Here is an 11,103-nt window from a genome sequence, read left to right as displayed (position 1 = left end):
GCCCCTCCCATAGGTGGTGAGCCCATGGGAAGGGGGACCCACGTATCCTCTTCGGGCTGTGCCCGGCCGGGCTCCATGGGTGAAAGCCCGGCCACCAGGCGCTCGCCAACGTGCCTCACCTCCAGGCCGAACAGGCGATCCCTTTAAAGCTAATTGTTCTATAGGCAATCATTTTTAAAGTTTAAAAAAAAAACACAGTTGGTGTTGGTGTTTCATGAACCCAAGTCTCCAGCTTTGGGAACCCCTGGTTTTGATGTGCCAAAACACACAACGTGTTGTGAGAACTGTGATGATTAAAAATAAAGACAAGAGAGAGGAAAATGCCGGTTAGATCACGGCTGATATTGCCATCGTAATACTCAACAATAAAATCGCACTCTTACGTGTTTTGTAACATTGCGCCGCCCTAAGAGGAACTATTCCAACGTGTTGGTAATAATGTCCTGGTACCTTTTCGTGTATCTCTTGCGTGGACTGGGCGTCACAGAAAGCCACCGTGGCCAGATCTTTGAGGATGGGCATCTCCACGGTGCAGTCGCGCCCATCCAGCAGCGCCACCAGGGGGCGCGGGTGCATAGGCCCGTTCATGATCTGGGGCCGAATACCTGCAGAGAGAAGGAGGAACGAGGCAGTCAATTATTTATGTGGCACACACAGTCAAGCGAGCTGCAGAAGAAGCATTAAAATGTAAAAACTGCATCTCTGCAGTGGAAGAGTTTACACGGGCTGTTTTTTTTTTGTCTTTTTTTGGCTGTTAGGCGTACACACACCTGATCGATCCCCCCTGAACTTCAGTGGAGCCTTTTCTACTTCAAACCGCTGTCATAATCTCCCTCACCTGACAGCATGGGTCGATAGCTTGCATACACACACACACACACACACACACACACACACTGATGCCATGACCACCCCCTTGACTCAGTGTTATCCACGCTGTTACCAGGCAACAGGTCCTTTCACCCCATGAGGTCATCACCTCCATTATCCTATCACTGTGCAGGAGCCAGCAGGCCTTTAGTGTGTGTTTCCTTGAGTGTGTATGTGTGTGTGTGTGTGTGTCGCCACAGTGTGGAGATTCTTCACACAGGAATAATAAGTACCCACAGTAGATTTTGGGGTTTCTGTTTTGATACAGTGGCTCATCAAGGACAAATTTGGCAACAACAACAAAAGAACAATTGGAAAGTTGATCAATTCTGAGTTGCAGAGTTGATTGAATAATCACATCTCCTTTCACGTCAGCGTAATGAAGCGCGCGGCAGAAAAAGAAACCCAGTTTACTCTTGCGAAGCAAAATAAAATCTGAAAAATAAAAACCCTAATTCAGATAAAACCAAAAAAGGGGGGAAAAAAAAAGATGGGAAAGAAAAAAAAAATGGGTGGTGTGGGGGTCCAAGCAGCATCCACTCTCTGGCTCCCTGCTGCCTGTTGTCATGGTGATTAGAGGATTTGGGCAGGATTATGAAATATTTTATTTAGTGGCATCTGCGCTGCTGGAGAGGACGTCCAAGCCTGCTCGCTCCGTGGCTGCGTCTCTAACTCCTCCAGTTTAGGGAAGCAGGCAGAGTGTGTGTGTGTGAGTGTGTGTGTGTGTGACCTCCATGACCACAACATGCTAATGTGTGTACTGTAGAGAGAGTTGATGCATGCAAAGTTAAAACATGAAAAAAATGGATACAAAAATAAAAAAATGAGAAAGAAGCATGAACTTTACATGTTTCAAATTGAAGACTTGCTCCTTTTCTCCACTCAGCTGTTTGCAGTCAACACATGCCTCCTGCTCAAGGCCAAACACTGAGAACTGGAATCAAAAGTGATTCATTTAAAAAAAAAAAATAAAACCATAGCAGGCTGACATTAATACCACTGCTCTGACAAATGGCCGACATTATTATTAGCTTTATTTATTTAATAACTGTTTCCTCCTCTGCTTCTGCTTACGGCCGGGGATTTATAAAGGCAGGAGCGACAGGAAAGGAGTGAGACGGTGAGATGGAAGAGAGGGACGATGGGAGCGAAAGGCCGATGATGGCTGGAAGAAAGCTGCAGGTTTGCATCAGTTTATCTTTCTTCTAACACGCGGACTGCCTGGGTTAGATGGGTTGTAAAAGTCACGGCCCTCAAAAGGGGGTTTTGGCTGATTTCACACATCACTTTTTTTCCATGAGGAGGAGGAATACTCGTTAGAAAACTTTAGCCTGGGACTCAAACTGGAGGAGCGAAGTGGACAGTTAGAAATCAGACAAAGTTAAAGAAAATACTACTATACATGATTTTGTTTTGCCCTTATTTCTTTGATTTTACTCATTTTAAATAATCTGTCTCTTCTGGGTCCCTGTTGTGGCTTTTTGACTCCACAAACCTACATGTACAGCTCAGTCAGTGTCCGAGGTACTGAGCTGGAATCTGGTGTGGTAGTAGCTGAGAGTGATCCCCAAAACACCCTCTGAGAGCTACACATTACATAACATGTTTGGTTAAAACTTTGTCATTAACTGTTAAAAGTCAACGCTGTCTGTTAGTGAAATACCTCCTGAACTGCTAGACAAAATCTAGGGAAAATCTCAGGAAGTTTCAAGATTCAAGATGGCTGCCACAGCTAACTGACCTAGAAAACGCCAAATTAGTCACAATTCAGTCAATTCTACAGATACTGACCTAAGATTTAGTGTGACAGTAGCTAAGTTTAATCCCCAACAGAGCTTCGTTCTGCCATTAACCCTCTGTCTGTGTTAGTAAAATACCTCCTGAAACGTTCAGAAAGGAATCATTGGATCTACAAAAAATCTTAGTCTGAAACTCTGGCATGAAAGCCAGCGGGTGATATGCATTCCTTCAAGGAATGCTTCAATTCATGCTTGTTTTACTGTTTTGTGTATATGTTATAACCAACACATACATGAACCCTTTTTATAAAACAAAATACAATAAGAACTGAGTATTATAGTCTAATATATGACAGATATTAGGACGTGTACTGTGCCTGTTGTTCATTTGGTCGTTTCTGGTTTTAATGCACCGGCTCGGTTCGGGGCCACGTAGCACACGCCTGCATGTCAGCTGCAGCACCTTCGTCCCGCGATGCAAACCGTTTGCTTCCCCAGGAAGAGTTCGCCCCTGCTTCCGCTGAAACCAGGGACTCCTTCGCTGAGACACTTCGGAGCTAAATTCTGCTCAGGTGACATCTCAACACCCCCTTTTTAATCGCGTCTGCTGTCACTTTATTTCCATCCGGATCACACTGGGGGATTGGATGTTCCGTTCCCAACCAGCTTACATTTGGTCAAAATGATAAAAGTGTGAACAAGAAGTGATCCGGGTTTTATTTTTTTTTAAACGATTTATTACAGTTCTTTATTTTTATAATGTAATAATGTAAATAAGCAATGCTCTAATCTAAACCCTGTCCATACCTTAGCCCTAGCCCACATAGATGACGTTGTTTTTGGTCTCCTTAAGGACTTTTTTTTTTTAATGAACTTTATGAAGAACAACAACAACAGTGACAATCTCAAACAAAACAACAACACAATCAAATTTAACGTAGATACAATCATACCTCCTAATACTTTCAATATATTCTCCTTTTTAACATGCCAGGTAGAATTATATTAAGGTTATAGTGCAAAAAAACAAAGAAATCCACATATATTTTTGTACTTAAATTGTCCAAGGAGAGACAGGAAGTGATCCAGGTGTTTGTGTGTCTACTTATGTTTTTTTCCACCTCTGGGTTTTCTTTTCCCTGATCGCAGCCTTAAAGGCTGGGTCTTCTCCTTGACCTTTTAATGTCTAACATTCTCCTGTGCTTCTTCCTGTCCCTTTCTAATAATAAAAAAAAGTTAACTCAAACAGAATAAATAGAAACCAACTAGATTTGTGATTTGTAGGAGGTGCTGAAAAAAAAGTGGTCTCAGTCTCTGTAGTCCAAGCTACAGGAACATATTATTTTTGGTGGGTGAACTTGTGTGTGTGTGTGTTTGATGTGTGTTAGTGAGGCAGCTGTAAAGACACACACCTGCGACTCCACAGCTCTCCCGTCACACCCCTGCGGAGTTCATTATCGGAGTGAAAAAAATACCTCCATCCTATGACAGCGATACACGAGAGAACGTGCCACTGTTCAAACAGCACATGGAAACACTGTAAAAATAAAATAAAGTAAAATAACACACACACACTTTGCCACAAATGAACGGGATCAAACTGCTCCTAATGTCTGCAGCACGGGCGAACAGGAAGCAGGCGTCAGAAGAAAAGTTGCGTTCCTTGAAGGGAGTAGGTCAAAAAGCTGTTGATTAATTATTTCCTGGTGGCTAATTGCCTAAATTCAGCCTAATAAGGCAGAACGTGGCGCCGAGTTTAACACATGAAGATCCTGCTGATAATTAACGAGGTTGTTAACGAGGCTCCTAATGACTGGAAGACCTGACCGGTGATTGGAAGGCGCTCGCTGCTGACAGACAGAGAGAAATGAATCTTTACTCTACTCAGCCAAGTGGAAAGAAAAACTATGCTTTATCCCGCCGTGTAAGGAGGAACCCGCAGAATTTTATAAAGAATTTTATAAGCTGTATTTTTATAATTAATTTTATAAGTATATATTTAATATTTTTTAATATTTTTTTTTTAAAAGAAGAATTGTTTTAGGCAACAGATAGTTTTAGGTCAACTCTGAAAAGCATTATTCTGTAATTATTTGTTAAGTCCTCCAACATCCTGATAAACCCACTTCAGATAAATCCACTTATTATCTTATTAACAAAATGTCAGCAAACACAGTATTGGTTAAAAAAAAAAAAAAAAAAATTAAAAAAGCGAAAGTAGAAGAAAATGCTTTTGTCTCTGTCTGTTAGCAAAATATCTCATGAACCACTGGATGAATTTAAATGAAACTTGCAGAAAGTAATCACTGGATGTATATGTAAAACTGATTAACTTTTGGAATCATGCTGATTCCTAATTGCTGCTACAGCCAAGTCAACTTAAAAAAACCTTATAGTAGCTATACATCAGTCAATTGTACAGATATTAAGCTAAGATTCTGTCTGGTAGTGTCTGAGAATGATCCCCAACACATATTCTGAGCAGAAACAGATTGTGCAAGATCTTTGTTTAAAATATTGCCACTAAGTATTGGAGTCAATTCTTTTCGTCTGTTAGCAAAATAACTCGTGAACCACTTGATAAATTTAAAGGAAACTTTCAGGAAATAATCATTGCATGTATATGTATAAATGATTAACCTTTGGCCTCAAACTTATTCAAGATGGCCGTCACAGCTGACTGACCTAACAAAACAGATAAATGGCTATAACTCAGTCAGTTTTGCAGATATTAAGCTCAAATTTGATGTGGTAGTAGCCGAGAGTATCGCCGTATCGCATCCGACTGTGAATAATGTTACTTTCAAGGTTTGACCAAAACAGCTACGACTCATTGTGTCCGTTACCTGTTATATAAACTTCTCTGAGCAGCAGAAACAACATGATTAAAGATGCGGAGCTTCAGCGTGTTCTGGCTGCTCGTCTTTGAACAGAAAAATGTAAATCCTCGTGCCAAGGACCCGTTCTAGCAATTAAGGTTTTTATCGCAGCACAACAGCAACCATTGTTTGTCCGTCAGAAGGAAAGCAACAAAGATGCCAGCAGCTTGAAGAAGTAAATGTAAACCATACTTAGTGTGACAGCAGAGTGTCTAATCCAGCGGAGGTCACATGTTTTTTTTGTTTTTTTCATCCCTGGAGAAAAGCTTTGTTGGACTAAAACTGATATCATCCCGAGCCAACGCTAATCACAAACTGGATGGTTTTCTTTTTTTTTTTAAAGAAGTATGAAAACCTTTGGCAGAGCTGGCAACAGTGCTCTCTCTCTCTCTCTCTCTCTCTGTCTCTCTCTCTCTCTCTCTCTCTCTCTCTCTCTCTCTCTCTCTCTCTCTCTCTCTCTCTCTCTCTCTCTCTCTCTGTCTCTCTGTCTCTCTGTCTCTCAGCCACAAATGGATTACAGATGTTCCAAAACAAAAAGCCCTTTTTGGATTCTGACAACAGAAAATAGAGAGGTTTTTAAGTTAAGATAAAAAAAAATAAAAATAAAAGATAAAACTCAAGACGCGTCACTCCTTTGTGAACTGGATTCGGTGCCTCATTTCAGCTGATGTCAGTGAGCGAGCATCACGTCGCTGCGCCGCCTGACGACGCGAGTCAGAGATTTCACTAAATAAACAGATCGGGTCACAAAAAGAACGCCGAAATGTGACCGAAGACGTTTCAGCGCCTGAGAAAATGACATAATGGAATTTTTAAAAAAAAGTCAAAACAAAAATGAAAATTAGCAAACCGGGTGTCTAAAAGCTAAAACCGCCAAAACAGCTAAAACTAGTGAAAGAGTAGCTAAAACCTCAAATTAGCCAAACAGTAACTTAAAGCTAAGACTAAAAAAAAAACAGATGCTAAATGTAAAGAAACTAAGCTGAAGATTTCAAAGAGCACAAAATATTTAAAAATATTTGGAGAAAATCTTCATTTCAATGAAAAAAAAAATATTGTAAATAAAGTCAAATCTTTCACAAAGTATAAACATGACAAAACAAACAAAAATAAAAAAAAAATAAACCTGATTCGGAATTAAAAAAGTCACTATTAAAAGAGTTTCTTTTTTAAGGGTTTGGACCCACATTCTTAAAAGGATTTTTGGTTCTTTGGGGACAAATCATGTCCTCTGGTTTTGTCCTTTGGTTTTCATGGATTTCCAACCAACCCTGGATGGTCGACACAGATGGATGTTTCTTTGCTGGTTGATTGATGCGCTTCATTCCAATTGATATTTGGAGCTGCTTTTTTTGCGACACACTGTTGAAATGTAAATTCCGCCGCTCTGGAGTTTCCTCGACTCAGCTGCACCGTTGTAACATTCTGCATGTTTTTTTTTTTTACTGTGTACCTGCTAGCTTGGATCTGTGCTGAGTTTATTCTCTTCACCTGCAGAGGAGGCGCACACTCAGACCCTCTCTCCTACATCACTTTCAAAAGACTCAAAATTATAGGTGACCACTTTTATCACCCCCCCCCCACCCCACACCACACACACACACACACACAAACACCACCACCACCACCCCCCGTCTCATTCTTTTCACTCTCATCTCGCAGCCCCATCCCCTAACAGCTGAGGGAACGGGAACTAAAATGCTCCTTGAATCACTCAGATCCGTGATAAATGCCAGCAGGCTGTATCAGCGGGGGGGAAAGAAAAACAAAAAAACGAAAGGAAGTGAGGAAGATTTTCCATGGCACAGTGTTGTCTGCGAGCTTTCAAGAAAAAAACAAAAACCAAAAAACTTTCTCGTTAACACAGGACCAAAACGACATTAGTGGGCTGAAGACCAACAGCTGATTCTGGTTACCTAGCAACTTCCAAGCTGGGCAGGGGGGGGGGGCTTGGAGATGGCCTAGTCCAAGAGTGACACGAGGGAGGGAACGCCGACGACCCCGTGGGTTTCCTTTCTGGCAGGTGTGGCAGAAAGAGAAGAGAAAAGCTCGACTTTTAAACATATCAAATCTTGCTCCTGCAGGCTCCCTGACCTGGCAACCGGAACGCAGAACGGGAGCTTTGAAGAACACCACAACTGATGTTTTTGGGGTTTTTTTTCAGTAAAAACATTGGGAGTACAAATCCATCTCAGCCCTTGTGCTGTTTAGCTGTTTCACCCACCCACAGACAACAGGCCGAGCAGTCCTCGCTCGAAGGAATGCACATCACCCGCCTTTTTCATGGAGAAACGACGGCGTTGCAGCCGTTTTGGTCAAAAATAACATTAACGAGACGTCACAAGATATCTCGCTCAGAGTATGTGTTGTGAATCACTCTCAGCTACTACCACGTCTTATATCAGCTCAAAAATCTATTAAACTGACTGAGTTCTAGCCATTTTTGTGTTGGTAATATCAATTAGCTGTGGTGGCCATCTTGATACGAATTAACATTAAAAGTTAATCAGTTGTAGACATACATCCGATGATTACTTTCTCAAAGTTTCATTAAAACCCATCCAGTGGTTCATGAGCTATTTTGCTAACAGACAAACAGGGTTGACCCCCAACAGTTATTGCTAAGGTTTTAAGCAGAGATCTCACACAGTGAGTAGCACTCAGAGTATGTGTTGTGAATGACTCTTAGCTACAATGATACCGAATGTTTAGCGTAATATCTGTAAAACTGACTGAATTGTATCCATCTTTGTGTTTTATGAGGTCAGCTGGCTGCGGCGGCCGTCGAGAATTGAGTTGGCTCCAAAATTTAATCGTTTGTAAAGGTGCATCCAAGGATGAATTCCTAAAAGTTTCATTAAAATCTGCCCAGTGGTTCATGAGACATTTTGGTAACAGACGTGTGCACAAGCACGCACACACACACAGACACTATCACCAATGTCCTCCTTTCCCAGGTGATAAAATGACCCTGAAGGCCACTGATGTGTCTCCGGTGCCACTCCTTCCTCCACTTCTTGTTCGGTCCCGCCTACCGTCCGTCTATTTTCCTGCTGCAGGAGCTGCAGACCAACAGCGTTACACTCGCTAATATGTTGGGAAAAGTCAGGGGCGCCTCGATTCTCGGGAGAGGCTGCTTTCTCGTGGAAGTTTACGATCCCCCCGGCATCAAGAGGGGAGGTGCAGTCTTTTCTTTGGCAGATTTGGCCTCCTGCTGGCCCCCACCGGACCCTTTTAATGCCCAGCTCCACTGCAGGCCGCCCCGGCCCGTCTCTTGTTCCACTTATGTGGACACACAAAGACATTGTTTGTCCTTCCCCCCCCTCTGCCTGTCCCCCCCTCCCACCCCTCTCCTCACCCCTTTCCAAAGTTATCACCACCCAAACGCTCAGACCGGAGGGGCGAGGGAGGGAGGGAGGAGGGCCGGGCAGGATTGCATGTAAAAAATGCGGGAGCGAGTTAAAGGAAGGAAGGAGGAAAACATATGCCGACACAAAGATATCACAGATGGTGTCAGAGCGAGCTGACAGCGAAGCAAAGCCAGAAGTAAAACAGACCTCCACACACACACACACACCCCACACACCCTCTTTAAAAGCACTTGGCCATTAAGGCCGGGGGTCCGAGACAAAGGCAGCTGTCGGGCACTGACGAACAGCAGACAGTGCACGTCAGCTGGACTCCACACGCTCTCATGCAGACAAGTGTGTCCAGATCGGAAACATGTGCACAAAAAAATAAAATAAATAAATAAATCACAGATCCGTTCCATCAAGTGAGACACAGCAAATATGTTCAAACTATACAACATTTCTAGGTTTGCTTTCAGATAGGTTTTTTTTCTGCTGGATTTTGTTTCAGCTCATCTTTTTACCCACACTTTTTTTTGGAAACAATGAAAAGAAAAAAAATCTTTAGTTTTTTTTTTTTCTTGTTTTTATCTATTAGGCACTTCTGCATACTTCGTCCTGCTGTATCTTCATATATCAGAGCGTTCCGCTCATTCAGGAGATGTGTGCTACGACTCCAGGCTTTTGCTACTTTTATAGTTATATTTACTTTTATTTACAAATATTTTCCCTTTATTTCCCTCAAACACATTGTTTTCTTTGAAATCTGCTTCATACTTCATCTATCGTTGTCTCCTTTTGCATTTTGTTGCTTTTGGCTTCTAGCTACCCTTTAGCTACTTTTAGCTTTCATCTACTGTTTTGCTACTTTTAGCCTTCAGCTAACATTTTGCTACTTTTTGGGTGCTTGCTAGTGCCTTGCTTCTTTTAGCGTTTGGCTAGTGTTTAGCTCCTTTTAGCTAGCGTTCTTCTTTGAGTTTTAACATCTTGCTTTCAGCTTCAACATTTTCCCAGAAAAATGTTATTTCTCTCTCGCTTCGTGCTGTTTTCGAGCTTCGGGATAAGCTCTGAAAGAGGCGCGAATCCTTTCAAAATAAGAGTCGTCAGCCTCAGCAACTCATTAACCCTCACACATGAAGAGCCACTCGTGTGATCACCCGTGACCTCTGACCCCCCCGCAAACGGTGCTGCGCAGAGCTCGGCGGCTGCAACAACTCTGATTCACTCACATGGGTGCACACGCGCACAAACATACACACACACACACACACAAACTGTTTTCATGATACACTTCATTTCAAAAACATAAGAAGCTCATTAGCCTAAAAGCCAACTCCCACCTCTCACAGTCACCCAAACAAACACACACACACTTAACACAGATCTTTATTATTATTATTATCCTCTATTAGTGCACACACACACACACACACACACACACACACATTTGAACACGTATGATGTGAAACATGCTTCTTGCCTGTGAAATGCTGCCTCCACATTCTTCAAATCAGGTGATGCACATGGCAGAGGAAATGTAGAGGTCAGGGACAGGAAAAAAAAAAAAAAAAAACAGAGATGGGCGTATTCTCACACACTATGCCCTGGGGTTATCCTCTCCTCCTCTCTCCCTCCTCCTCCTCCTCCCCCTCTCAGCCTCCCTCCCCTCCTTCTGTCCTCCTTAAGCTCGTCTTCTCCTCCCGCTGCTCGCTTCCAAATCCGTCCTTCTCCGTCACCTCACCCCCAGAACTCCCATTTCTCGGATGACTGGTACTCTGGACCAAGAGAGAGGAGAGAGAGAGAAAAAAAAAAAAATGGATGGATGGTGGCACGGGAGGGCAGTGGGTGAGGGGGAGGACGGGAGAGCAACGACGGTCACTCCCCCCTCCCGTTTTCCAAGCGTGCCCGTCGAAACCCTTCAACTCCTTTAATCTCCGGGGAGGAGGAGGAAAATGAAAAGAATCTTTTCTATTTTTTCCTTTTTTTTCTCTCTTCCAGCTCCAGAAAGCGATCCGTACTTGTCTCCTCTTCTCGTCCTCTTGAGCCGGATCACTTGTATCGTTTTGTTGTTTTATTTTTTTCTTCTCCTCCTCAGCCTCCTCCTTCTTCTTCTCCGTCAGCTCCGTCCTCCTCTCCTCTCCTCTCCCTTCACAGCAGGTTTGGGCTATTCATTCAGACGTCAGGCTCACTCCGTCAGCCTTTTGTTGGAAGTCACAGAAGAGACGGAGGGAGGGAGAGGAAGGGGTGGCTGAAAAAAAAAAAAAA

The 11,103-nt window shown here is 42.9% G+C and overlaps 1 protein-coding gene across 7 annotated transcripts in view; it reads right to left on the bottom strand.

Annotated features, from left to right (window-relative positions):
• ctbp2a (C-terminal binding protein 2a) overlaps positions 1-11,103 on the bottom strand; it is a 67,991-nt gene that overhangs the window by 18,373 nt on the left and 38,515 nt on the right. For 5 of the 7 annotated variants that reach the window (XM_017430214.3, XM_037973450.1, XM_037973447.1 and 2 more), the window contains one exon: positions 451-605. In XM_017430214.3, the coding sequence (XP_017285703.1) occupies positions 451-605 (155 nt within the window). Of the gene's footprint in view, positions 1-450; positions 606-10,318; positions 11,066-11,103 lie in introns of those variants that run through there. The other 2 variants (XM_037973449.1, XM_037973448.1) reach the window with 2 other exon arrangements.

Source organism: Kryptolebias marmoratus, linkage group LG22, assembly GCF_001649575.2.
Source record: "Kryptolebias marmoratus isolate JLee-2015 linkage group LG22, ASM164957v2, whole genome shotgun sequence".
Taxonomy (NCBI): domain Eukaryota; kingdom Metazoa; phylum Chordata; class Actinopteri; order Cyprinodontiformes; family Rivulidae; genus Kryptolebias; species Kryptolebias marmoratus.
Note: the sequence above shows the minus strand (reverse complement) of the source record. Positions and strands in the feature narration are given on the sequence as shown.